At 26.6% G+C, this 13,364-nt stretch overlaps 2 protein-coding genes across 3 annotated transcripts; both read right to left on the bottom strand.

Annotated features, from left to right (window-relative positions):
• Window positions 1-1,330: 1,330 nt before the first annotated feature.
• Window positions 1,331-6,915, bottom strand: LOC145741691 (uncharacterized). Its single transcript, XM_082559326.1, has 15 exons — window positions 6,720-6,915; window positions 6,530-6,578; window positions 6,028-6,339; window positions 5,594-5,794; window positions 5,106-5,219; window positions 4,929-4,991; window positions 4,383-4,526; window positions 4,056-4,183; window positions 3,718-3,866; window positions 3,446-3,596; window positions 3,237-3,376; window positions 2,900-3,083; window positions 2,578-2,758; window positions 2,285-2,499; window positions 1,331-2,189 (listed from the first exon to the last, which is right to left on the bottom strand). Exons 1-15 carry the CDS (start codon window positions 6,913-6,915, stop codon window positions 1,939-1,941), a joined length of 2,478 nt encoding a protein of 825 aa, XP_082415452.1. The 3' UTR covers window positions 1,331-1,938.
• Window positions 6,787-11,109, bottom strand: LOC145750995 (transportin-3-like). 2 transcript variants are annotated; one of them, XR_014283700.1, is made up of 8 exons: window positions 10,949-11,109; window positions 10,453-10,542; window positions 10,204-10,314; window positions 9,852-9,925; window positions 9,677-9,740; window positions 9,441-9,523; window positions 9,100-9,175; window positions 6,787-6,821 (listed from the first exon to the last, which is right to left on the bottom strand). XR_014283700.1 is itself a non-coding variant. In XM_082567067.1 (7 exons), exons 1-7 carry the CDS (start codon window positions 11,069-11,071, stop codon window positions 9,096-9,098), a joined length of 597 nt encoding a protein of 198 aa, XP_082423193.1. In that variant the 5' UTR covers window positions 11,072-11,109; the 3' UTR covers window positions 8,406-9,095. The 2 variants fall into 2 exon arrangements, 1 of the variants encoding a protein (XP_082423193.1); XM_082567067.1 differs by lacking the exon at window positions 6,787-6,821 and having other exon boundaries at window positions 8,406-9,175; window positions 9,469-9,523.
• Between the last annotated feature and the right edge of the window lie 2,255 nt (window positions 11,110-13,364).

Raw genomic sequence — 13,364 nt, 5'->3', positions numbered from 1 at the left:
ATAAAATATTACCAAGGTACAATCATTTATCACTTATCTACATAGTTAAACAGTTTTATGTATTCAATTTATTTAACCATGATGCATATGTTAGGTATTTTTGGAGATAAAAAATGGCTTAAATTGCATTTTAGGCGTTAAAAAACAAGATTCTTATGATTTACAATTATGTCCTTGCATAATAATTAAACATTCAACAAGAATTCCATTTTTTTGAATGAAAACAATTTTTTATATCACATTTTTTTTGTATATATATTTATCCTTGATGCGGAAGGTCGAATATGTGATCTGAACATAGAGTCCCATTAGTTATTCCGACCCAATCTCGAGATGCCTTTAGCAGTTCGGAAAATTATAGAGATTATAATTGCCCCGTAATTATACTGCTGATTAAGTGCTGGCTCAGCAGGAGTTTATACCATTTATAGCACCTTGCTTAAAGGCGCCACAGCACGAGAGTAGTGGGGATTGAACCCACGACTTCATGGTGGTGTACAAAGTGTTCTTACCACAACACCATGCTACATTGCTATGTAGTATGATGAAATGTTTATTGCTATTTGGATTTTGTAGGAATTATACCCCATAATTGTACTTTACTATTTATCACAGATTTTCATATTCTATATAAAACCAACAAAGAAATTATCTGATTAAGACCACAAAAAAACTAAGGACTCTGTAACAAACACACAAAACTTTTCTAAATTTTGTTGTATTATTCACAGAAAAATTTTAAAACATGTAAAGTTTACATGCGATGGGTATCAAAACAAAATTACTATAATTTAGTTTCAAAATATAACCAGTAAAAAAAATAACAAGTAACCAGAAAGTTAGTGATTTAAAAACACTTGCTATTAACTAGATGAATTATGTAAAATAATGAAGAAAATGTTAAGCTACATTGCAAAAAGAGCAATGGGACATCATGCTAGGCAAAAATAAACCCAGTTTAACAAACAAAGAAAACTACAAAGAAAGAAATTATAAAAACAATTTTTTTTTGTATTTAGTAAATTTTTTTTATGTCTTTTTTATTTTTTTTTTATAAAATGGGTATAATTTACATTTTAAAAATGGAAAGTTGGACAGAAAATTATTGATATTAAATTTTTACTGCAACGAAATTTAACAAAATGCTTGTTTGAGAAATTTAAAGACTAAATTAGGTTTAAATATAATTATTTGTGTTCAAAAATGTTGCTATATTAAAAAAAATACGATGTAAGCTACATCACAAAGAGTAAACATAATATTAACAAACCAATAAACAAAACAAGTAACAAAAAAGGCTACTAAGAATTTTTTTTTTTTATTAAATGGTTATAAGCTACATTAAAAAAATTAAAAAACAAACAGAAAATTATTGACATCGAATACACAATAACTTTTGGTGCGATAGAATTTAACAAAATGTTTGTATTGGGTCTACATTAAAAAAGAATTAAGGTTTAAATATAAGTAATTGTGTCCAAAATGTTGTTATACCAAATAAATACAATATAAGCTACAGTCCCAAAGCCAAACATAATCTTGAAAAACAGAAAACATCAAAATTGGTTACAAAAAAGAATAACCTTTTAATAATTCTATGTTGTTTTTTTTTTAATTTAAAATTTTTTTTTTTTTTAAAGATGGATTAATAACAATATGCTACTATGCATAATGGCAATTAAAAAAAAAAAAAAAAATTATTACAAAGACTAAAAAAAGTAATGACCAGCTTTCCAAAAATGAAATTATTTCGTCTAAAGGTTTAAGCATACCAAGGAAGATAACATGCAAATATAAATTAGAATGTAGTAAAAAAATCAACAAAAAGTTTAAAAAAAATTAAAAAAGGGTTTATTTTTGTCATTATGTTCAAAAATTATCATGTTTTAGGTATTATTTAAAAGTAACAAAATTTATTTTACTGGTCTTTAGGTTTAATTAGTATGGTATTTGATTTAAATCTTGATTTCTGGAGAAAATAGATTTGATTTTGTTCCAAGCATTATCTAACACATTGGAGTACAAAAGTGGGTTAAGTGAGCTGTTAATTGGATAGAGAATAATAGCAGAATAGGCATAAACAGAATCTGGAATGTGGACTCCTGAAATTTTTAAGAAAGCCATAATACAGATTGGAACCCAACAACAAAAATCTGTTAACACCAATCTCATAATCTTCTTTTGCATGACTAAAAGTAAATACATTGGTATTGGCACTGTAAAACTGTAAACCAACACAAATTTAAAAGTTTATAAATTGAACTATCACTTTTTTATTACTTACTTTTTTTTCTTCTATTCCTTCGAGCAATTGCCCTATCATTATTCTGATGTAATGCTGCATTTCCTTGAGAATGTTTGTAGATTAAAACACATGCAACAAAAATGTAAATAAATGTTGCTAGGTTAAATGCAATTATGGCGATGGAAAAACGCCAAGAGGAATCACTTGTAGTCACAAAAATCTTTGGTGCACATACGCTATGAAAACTATAATAGCTATAACAAAATAAATAAGAGCTTTTATTTTCACATACATACTATATATATGTTGCTTTTAAAATGTTTTAAACCTACCCAAAGTACTTTGATATTTGTAACGGTGAATCTGGAAATCGGTCAATTTGTATATCTTGTAACTGATGCCATGATGTTGCTTGTTTAATTTTCTCAAGCACTGAAAAAGATGAGTTTAAATATTCTTCTGTTGAGTTGGCTGGGTAAAATTTAGTTCGAAGGATAAGGTGGTCTTGAAATTCTAAATAATAACTTTTAGTAAAATAATAGTTTAATTAAATAATTTTTCAATGCATTTTATTTTAGTTGACGAGCAACACGAAAATAACATTTTTAAGATTGTAAATAAAGCTTTAAAATTATTAAACTTATTCAACTTGACCTGTAAAGCTAACTTCGCTGGAATTAAACAAAGGACTTTTAGTGGACAGATTAATCTCAGTAGTAAATGTTTTATGCAAAACAGTTGTAAGTGGAAGAAGTGCAAGCAGAGCCGAAAAACACCAACTCAATAAAACTGCAACAACCACATTTTTGGTTTTCGGAAAATGTTGTGATGCGAAAGGCTAAAAACAATTTTATTTAATATTACTTCAGCCAAGAAATGAACAAAAAACAACAAAAATGTTTTAAAAAAATAATAGGTATTTTTTCTACCTTATATATATGTACATACATATTATATTGTAAATGCAATTCTAAATACTATTTTTTTTAACCTTCAGAATACAAAAAAGGCGGTATGAAGTCAACAACGCCATTGTAACTACAGAAGTTTCACTTGAAAACACAATAAGAATACCCAGGGTAGTACACAAGGTGCTAGATCTCCATATTCGACTATAAGCACAGTATCTATCTGTATTAAATTATAAAATTTATATTAAAAAAAATTTAGTATGATTTTTTTGTTCAATAAACTTAATACCTTGATAATGCACTCCAACTATGGCAAGAGCTAGTAAATACACTCCCATGAGAAAGTCAGCAAATGCCAGATTAATAATCAGTATTTCATTTGTAGAAATGGATTTAAGGGGATCATTTCTGACAGCTTTTATAATTCCAGCAATAACAGCCTGAAAGATAAAAAAAAACTGAAAAACTGCCAGTTTTCTCAGTTTACTTTACAACTACACTTAAAATAAATACAGCATTACAACATGAAAATTATATATATTTATATAAAATGTTGTATACTAAGTTTCCACAAATAGCGAAAATTCCCATAACCCAAATTCCAATATTTCTTAAAATAATGTTTCCGATAAGATTTTGGGGTGATGAAAAAACATCATTAGTTGTCGGACATTCATCTGTTCCATCTTCACAATCAAAAACCCCATCCCCTATCTATGACATTACAATCAATTTAATTAATATTAATTAAAAAACAATGGGTATTTCTCGATCTAAAACAGTGGATATTACTGAAAAAAAAACAACAACAATACACAAATTGTTAATGAAGATCCTTGTATAATTTTAAATAAGTTAGAAAAAAAAGTATTTTAATAAAACAATTTTATTCATTAAACTTACCTTTAGTCTTGAAACAAACAATGGGGTTTTATTTTCACAATAAAATCTTCCATCATTTGTGCAATTTTTTTTATCAGATTTATCAACACAATTTATTACTCCATCACATACTTCTTGTTTACTTCTTGTCAAAAATATAAAATAAAAAAATAATCAAGAAGCGTCAAAACCCAAGCAACTAACATGAATAAAGTAGAAGTGTCATTAAGACCCTTACATGTTAGTCATCGCAACAATACACTAAAAATTTACCATTGTTTTAGTTATTTCATGTTTAATTATTTTAACAAATATCAATGTGCATTATTACTATGCCCTTTTACCTCAAAAAAGTTCTCGTTTGGTTACACATTTGAGAACGTGGATTATATCGATCACAACGTGTTGTGCACTCATCTTCGCTTTTAAAACATTGTGGACATTCATCACAGAATGTTGCAACAACATAACCATAATAAGGATTACACCTTAAAATGATTATTTTGTTTAAAGTTTTAAATAAATATACCCAGATCAAGCATTAACACTAAACTTTATGTTATTTCACATTTTTAACTGAATTAATTATAACAAACTTACACAAAACCTAAACAATTTTAAAGGTAGACCCAACTCTGAAATTTCAACCCAATTGGTGCCTAATTACATGTAGTGTTGTGCCTTATTACATATTAACCTAAATAATAGTTTAAATAAAGATGCATAAATATGTGAAAAAATAATAGAGAAAATTTACTTAATGTATATAAACCAATGAGACAAATAATTATAGTTAATAATTCTATGACAAGTAATTTATAGGTAACAAAACTAATCAAATCGAAGTTCAGCCAAAAGGCCAAGTGTTTTACCAATACTATTAGCAGTACCTGCATTTTTGTCCTTGTTTTGTAGCTAGCGTGCATGGCAATAGTTTAATGCAAAATTGGGAACTAGACATAGTACAAAAAGCAACCAGAATTAGGAAAATTAACAAAATTTATTTTACCCAATTTCAAATATAAAGGGATTTAAAAAAAATATCATAAAAAATAATTCTAATTTACTTTTCATCCATTTGGTCTTTACAGTCAACAATTCCATTACAAATCCTTGTTTTGTCTATACAAGTTGTATTATCACACATCAATTCTCCATCATTGCAAATGTTCATTTTTTTACTGTAAAAAAAGGATGCTAGGCTGCATTACTTATAATGCATAAAACATAATAAAATTAAACAATCAAAAAAACATTTTATCCAACCCACAATAAGGCTGTAAAGTTGTTTTACTTAAGTTAAAAAAAAATTTAAAATATTTATTTTTAAGAGAGCCAAAGCTATTGATCTGAAACCATAACCAATAATTTAAAAGTATTTTTATTGGCTACATTTAACATTAGTGTAAAGCATATAAATCATCCAGTATCACTCTTAAATTGTAATATCTAACCTAATTAGCAAAGTAGTATTGTCAGATTTTTTAATTTAAAATATATTGCAAAATGTTCCTGCAAAAACAGATTATCAATATTACATTGTTTAATGAAATACCTAATAGAAATTGATGCAACCGGAGCTATATGTTGGCATAATTCTGTAAACATATTCCATTGATTTTGACAAAGACATTCATCTGATAAATCTGGACAATCAATTTTTCCATCACAAACACTTTTCTTATTGATTATGGTGGAATCGAAACATTTCCAACATGCTGATTCATTCAACACTAAATTCTTTGTTTGAAAAAAACTAAACAAAACATATTTTAAATAAAATTATATATTAATTTTATAATTACAATACCTTCTTACTTATAAAACCTAAGTCTAATATTTGTTAGTTTGTATTAAATGATTGTTCCAAAACTACAAGCTCTTTAAAAATTTATTAACTTTAACATAAATTAAACAAGAAAATTAGCTGTGCCATATTTTTCTAATCTTTTGCTTGATGCAATGTTTGTTGCCAGGATATATTCTTACCCGCTATCTGAATGTTTGTCTTTGGTAAAACACAAGTCAGCTTTATTGTCACAGTCAGCAATAAAATCATATAAAAGAGATTGGGGTAAAGACTGAAAGTCATGAATTGAGCATCTGAATCTTCGATCTGGAAAACTTTCATAACAGGCTGGTGATAATTTAAAGTGAATCCCACCCCGCAAACAAATTGTTTTGTTTGCACTACTAATGCAGTCCAATGAAATAAATCGATAAGGATATTCAAAAAACAACCCTGGGTAGAGCTTTGAACATTTGTAAACATCATCAAAATCATATTTCCACAAAGGGATTCTAGAAGGAGTCAAGTTTGAATTACAGCTAATAAAAGACTCAATATAAGCATACTTGTAAAAATAGTATATATAACTCATATATTAAAAAACTTTTTTTGAAAACAAAAACAAAGTTTAAAATTCTAATATTAAAAATTTTCAAAAATAATTTTTTATTTTAGAAATTCAAGTAAAACTTTATAACCTACCGTAATTGCTGAATACTTCGTTTTAACCGAGAAGGATAAGAATCAGCAACTGTAAAACCATCATGTTAATTAATAAAAATATTATTACTTTTCAAAAAATCTATGATTTTTTGCCTTTTTTAATTATTTTATGATTTTTTAAATAAATACCAGAATTTCCATTATATTTTTAAAATTCTTAAATAACTACCATAATTTTCACTATGTATTTGAATTTCATGATCTATTAAACCATCACTACTATCCGCAGAATAGATGCCCGAATTTTCAAAAAGTTCTTCAGTTTCATATTCTAAAGAATCATTGTCGAAATAATTAGAATAAACTTTATCTCCAAAGACTTGCCAACCAAAAAACAATAACGATAAAACTAAGAAGAAATTCATTTTGAATTCTAACATAATAAAATCAAAAAATAATTTTAAAATCTTTATTTAGATTTAATTTATTTTTCATTAAAATAAAATTAAAATAAAAAAATCCATTTTTTTAAATTTTTCTCTAACTTTTAATATCATAATTCATATATTATATTTATACTTATATAAGTAATAAAATACATGATGACTGTATATTAGATAAAATATTTCAATTATTTATTTTATGTTTTTAATATGCAATAAAAATTGATTTTAAAACCACAAAGCTTTCAACCTTTTTTAGTATTTAGAAATTTAATTCTTAGAAAAAATAGCATTCATTTTAAATTATGTGGTTAAAGCATATTTTAATCACAATCTTAAAAATACAAATAAACCACAATCTTAAAAACCTGAAATATTGAATATCATTCATTTTAAATTATGCTTATTATTAATAAATAATTCTATCATCAACAGTGTTTTTAGCATTTTACCCAAAACTTGACTAAAACATAATTGAAACCATTTAAATGGTAAAAACTAATTAGAACCAACAAAAACAAAATTTAAAAAAAGTTTATTTATAGATGCTGTAAATGTAACTAACTCTCGATATGTTTACATATACTTTTATAACATAATTTTATTAAACTTGATTAGGCATTAGGTTACCACATTTAAACTTATACTAATATATGTTTACTACTATCAAAAATAAAAAAAATATACTTTGTACTGCATAACTGGTTTATAACAGATTTTTTGTGTACTGTTAGTAACTAATAGTATAAAAAAAATAGTAAACAAAAAACTAAATTTTTTAGTAAATTTAAAAGTTGGATATAACTAAAACAACTAATTTTCTGTGACCACTTTATTTAAGTAAAATTTAAAAAAAAACGTAAATCACATATAAACTAACATGCAAATAATGTAAATTTATTAAAACAGCCTTTACTTATTGACATCAATTTTTTTATAGCTTTTTTTTAATCAGTTTTACATTATAATTATTCAGGTTGTCCAGGAGGGCAAGCTGAAAGGGTTTTTTAACTTTAAAAAATATAAATTGTGAAACTAAAAGTATTCTGTATATGTAAAATGTTTTTCTTGAATTGAAAGTTAATTAAAAACATAGTATTGAAAGGGAAAATTAAGTTTGAAAAACAATGACATGTTTTAGTTAAATAAGTTAATTTGGCAATATAGAATTTTCAAAAACTAAAAATATATTTTAAATCTGAAAGTTAATTTTAAACATAATCTTGAAAGAGAAAATAAAGTTTGAAAAACAATGACATGTTTTAATTAAACAAATTAATCTGGCAAATAAATTTTCTAAAAACTGAAAATATATTTTATATTTAAAAAAGGTTTGTAAACACATTTAAAAAAAACAACTAAGTTTTAAAGTCAAAGATGCCTTCAAAACTGCAAATAATTTTTTTGATATATTTTTAACTCATCAATGTTAAATAATATTGTAAAAATTGTGTATTTATATTATTCTTAAGTTTAACATGGTCACAAAAATTTTGAAAACTACTTATAATTAAATTTACACCATTCAATATATTAACAAAACATATATTTCTGAATAATAATAGGGTGTTCGTTAAATAGCATATTTTTAAATATAAAATTATTTTTTTTATTTAAAGCAAGAAAACAAACGGAAATTAAACTGTAGGTATACCCAACTATGAGCACCATACTTACAAAAATAAATGTCTTTCGTTAACAGTAAACACATTTTGTTAAGGTAACATTTAGAGTTTGCAGTCTTAAGCCCTTATCTTAAATATTGAAGTACAAAATTTGATTATGTGAGCTGTTGATTGGATAAAGAATAAAAAAAGCATAAGCAGAATTAAAAATGTAAACACCAAAAAAATGTAAACAATAATCTTGTAATATTTCTTTGCATGACTGAAAATAAATTTAACTTAAAGATGTAGTTATAATTATCTGAATATTTAAAACAAAAAAAGAATAATTATGTTTATGATTTTTTTTGCCAATGTAGATAAACTATTAATAATACTAGATACAAAGCTAGCAAAGTTATCCTAAAACTGTGGAGCATAGTTTGTTGTTAGATTTTGCAGTCTACCTTTCAACATTGGGTTAAAATACACAAAACTTATAAAAATTTTGCAAACATATCTGCTACACAGTAATATAGAAAAGTATAATTGTTTTTCTCACCAATATATTAAAGGGAATTTCCAGAAGTTTTGATCTAGCAACATGATTCCCGGGTAAAACATCCATATAAAACCAACTTGCCAAACATTTAAAAATTTTAGTCAACATTTTTTCCCCATCAACAATACCATAAGATGATACAAGAATACAAGTTCATGTTAGTATTAGGCATAAAAAGTTTAAACTGTATTTACATATAAAATATATTTTCAAAAAATTGCAAATTGGGTAAAGATATAACAAAAATTCAAATAGTAAAATGTTAAAAAAAAAACTAAAAGTGATAAAAATAAAAATTTTAAACAAAAAAGGCAAAAAAAAGCAATTACTTAAGAACCTACTAACACAAGCTTGTAAAAGTTCAATCACCATTTATTATTTCAGTTCCTCTGTTTTCCCCCAATCCTAATGCTCGTGCATTTACCTAATGGACAAGAAGGCAAAATTTAATAATATAAAGGTTCAGTAATAAAAAATGAAGATTTATATGCTATTATTAAAAAGAATATGGTACAAACCGATTTATAAAAAAAAATATTAAGTCATAGTCAATGTTATATACAAAAATATATATTACCTCTTCTGGCAGTACAGTTAAAATTTCAAGGAGGTAGGGTAGTGAGGATTTTTCTTTGCCATATCTACATAACATATTCTTAATATTTTTGCAAGACATACTAATGTTCAATACTTTAACCAAACCAAAAACTTAAGTCATAGAAACACAACATTTTCACTTGTTTTTAACTTACTTTTGCATAAAAGTTACTGCAGGCAATTTCCAAGTTTGCATTTGTAAAGCTAAGTCACAAACTGCAAGGGCAAGCTAAAAAACACAGCTACTTTTAAAACTTATATTTACATAAGTTAAGCAAATGGGTCAAAATACTTAAAAACTAATCTAGTATTTTTCAATAAAAGTTACATTTTTTGTCTACCATAAAACAGATAAAATTTAATTTAACCTTAATTATGATGGCAATAAAACATCAGCACTCGCTAGATACAAAAACACATTTTGGCTACTGTTAATAAACCTTACCAGTAGAGCCACACCAATATAATTGTTATTTGATTGATTAAAAATGTCAATAAGCATTATACCTGGGTGGTCAAAATTGGCGACATATTGCATAAATGTTCGATGTGAGTTAATAAAGAATCCTTTAAAGATTCGTGAGATTCTGGTGGTAGCTCTTGAAACGAATACATGATCTAAATTTAAATTTGTTTTTTAATACAAAAAAAATCTTTACTTTTACAATGGATTTCAAATGTTGAGAAGTTAGTTTACTAAAGCTTGGACCTTAGATTTTTTTAGTATAAGGGTGTTATAAAATAAACAAAATTTGCCTTGGTTCTCATAGTTTGTGCAGCAAAATAGGTTGATTCAACATCATGTTTTAATTGTAATAACTGGTCCGCCGTTTCCCATGCAAAAACCTTTAACAACAACAACATTATGTTTAATATTAATCCTTTTTTTGATAAAAGATTCAAACTTTTAGTAGAAACCTAATAAAAACATACTTGATATTAGGAATGGGTTTAACTTGTTTACCTAAACTTTGTGAACAAAAAGGTTTGAGATAATGTTAAACGAACAAAGTTTTACAATAGTAATTAGTCACTTCATTTTTCTAAAATCTGTTAGGTTGTCATAGGTTTCTACAGGAGATCAAGTAGGCTAATTCTAATTCCAATCATAAAATTTTAAAGTAAAGTTACGAATAAGTTACAAAAAAATTATATATTTAGGCAGAATATTCTTAAATATTGACTTATAAATTAAAAATTTATGTTCAAGACCACCAATTTTTATTTAACCAATAGAAATATAATGACTTACTGATCGTTGAAATTCACCCAACCATTTTGAAGCCTTTTCTTTTTCGGTAACGTTCGAATCATGATACAATTTATTAACTGCTTGCAGAACATTATTGGCATTTGAACTCAAACCACAAGACATTATTTTAAAGACTAAAATTTATTCTGTTTTTAAATGTATAAAATCTATAAAATTTACAAATAAATACTGAATTAAGCTTACAAAGTCATACAGTTGCATAATAATATTTGATATTTAAAGTATAGACATGTACTTACAGACTAACTTTAAAGTTATATAAAAGTAATAGTGTAGTAATTAATTTGGCTTTGCCATATTAAATTAATAGATTTTTGGAGCAATCGCTTCTATTTTTATGTTTTAAAGCCATTTAATAATGTGCTAACAACAGTCAGACAGTACTTCACTCTCTTGTCTCGTTCGTACTTCGACTGTGAGTCCTGTCCTGGCAAACGTAAAACAGGTTCATCAAAAATGAAAAATCGCACTAGTCTTACTACTAGGCGCACAAACGCAATTTGAATTTTACACAAGCTAATAACCAAAAGCAAATCAGTTTTTTATTTAAACAAAATTCATTTTCTAGACAACTTAATAAAACCTTTTAAATGAAATCGCACATGAGTTTTGTATTCGAGTAGAAGATATAACCAAACGTGTCAAACCTGTTGAAGTATTGTTGGCTTGTATTTTATGGCACAAATTTCCCAGCATGTTATATTAACAATAGTTTGTTTTTTGCGTTTCTAAAAGTAATATTTACAATTTGTATTATAAAGAATATATTTCAATAAAATACATAAAATATTACCAAGGTACAATCATTTATCACTAATCTACATAGTTAAACAGTTGTGGCAAGCGCTTAATTCTTAACCGCTTTCCAACGGGTTAAGTTCATACGAGTTCACCGAGCCGACACGTCTTCAAAGTTGGTTCGGGCGTCAAGAAATTAGCGGCAAATGACGACGTTTTACCGGTCAGGCCATAAACAATACAATTTAACAGGCCAAACAACGTAATTTATCGGAACAATGCCAGCAATCAGACTTCTAACCGCTCCAGGCCGGTTCTAAAACGTCATCGCAATAGAAGAAACCAAGAAAAGGACGACTCGTATAACTTTCCCGACGCCACCTTGTTTTTATAATTATCCCGCCTTTTGGGTATATAAGCTTGTATTTTATTTTATAAAATTACTTATGCTCTGACGCTCTTGCTCTTACGCTCTTACGCTCTTACGCTTACTTACTTAGTTTTTATTTACTCGCCGACTCTGAAGTTTAGACAACAGCAGTCAAGTCTGGCCTTATGGCCAGACGCATTAATATAAAAATGTAATGTCAGTTTTAATTTAGTATCGCGCATTTAGTGTAATCAAGTACTTGTTTTATATTATTCGTGTGTACAATATAACTCGCAATCCTTAGTTAAAAGTTTGTTATTATCAAGTTAAATTAATCAGAAAGCTTAGGTGCAATTCTAGTTAAACGGAGTCTTGAATCTTAAACAATTTATTAATTAAGTAGTCAGGTTTATCATAGACTTTAGCAATAAAGGCTATGATAGAACCTGTGGTGACCCCAAATTAGACAACTAACAATCCACAACCCAAAATTCAATAAACCACCACAAACCATCACTAATAATATTATTAATTTAATTAAAACGTTAAGAAAACCCTACACAGTTTTATGTATTCAATTTATTTAACCATGATGCATATGTTAGGTATTTTTGGAGATAAAAAATGGCTTAAATTGCATTTTAGGTGTTAAAAAACAAGATTCTTATGATTTACAATTATGTCCTTGCATAATAATTAAACATTCAACAAGAATTCCATTTTTTTGAATGAAAACAATTTTTTATATCACATTTTTTTGTATATATATTTATCCTTGATGCGGAAAGTCGAATATGTGATCTGAACATAGAGTCCCATTAGTTATTCCGACCCAATCTCGAGATGCCTTTAGCAGTTCGGAAAATTATAGAGATTATAATTGCCCCGTAATTATACTGCTGATTAAGTGCTCGCTCAGCAGGAGTTTATACCATTTATAGCACCTTGCTTAAAGGCGCCACAGCACGAGAGTAGTGGGGATTGAACCCACGACTTCATGGTGGTGTACAAAGTGTTCTTACCACAACACTATGCTACATTGCTATGTAGTATGATGAAATTTTTATTACTAATTGGATTTTGTAGAAATTATACCCCAGAATTGTACTTTACTATTTATCACAGGTTTTCATATTCTATATAAAACTAAAAACAAATAAATTATCTGATTAAGACCACAAAAAAACTAAGGACTCTGTAACAAACACTCAAAAGTTTTCCAAATCTTGTTGTATTGTTCACAGAAAAATTTTAAAACATGTAAAGTTTACATGCGATGGGTATCAA

Source organism: Corella eumyota, chromosome 1, assembly GCF_963082875.1.
Source record: "Corella eumyota chromosome 1, kaCorEumy4.1, whole genome shotgun sequence".
Lineage (NCBI taxonomy): Eukaryota > Metazoa > Chordata > Ascidiacea > Phlebobranchia > Corellidae > Corella > Corella eumyota.
This window is presented reverse-complemented; position numbering and strand designations above follow the sequence as displayed.

Excerpts from the sequence above, each read along its gene's own strand:
- LOC145741691 (XM_082559326.1), bottom strand. The coding sequence starts at position 6,915 with ATGAATTTCTTCTTAGTTTTATCGTTATTGTTTTTTGGTTGGCAAGTC. Across the intron at positions 4,184-4,382 it reads CAAACGAGAACTTTTTTGAG|AAGTAAACAAGAAGTATGTG; the intron begins GTAAAAGGGCAT and ends ATTTTTGACAAG. Across the intron at positions 3,084-3,236 it reads GCCTTTTTTGTATTCTGAAG|CCTTTCGCATCACAACATTT; the intron begins GTTAAAAAAAAT and ends AATTGTTTTTAG.
- LOC145750995 (XM_082567067.1), bottom strand. The coding sequence starts at position 11,071 with ATGTCTTGTGGTTTGAGTTCAAATGCCAATAATGTTCTGCAAGCAGTT. Across the intron at positions 10,543-10,948 it reads TGGGTGAATTTCAACGATCA|GTTTTTGCATGGGAAACGGC; the intron begins GTAAGTCATTAT and ends TTGTTGTTAAAG. Across the intron at positions 10,315-10,452 it reads CACAAACTATGAGAACCAAG|ATCATGTATTCGTTTCAAGA; the intron begins GCAAATTTTGTT and ends ATTTAAATTTAG.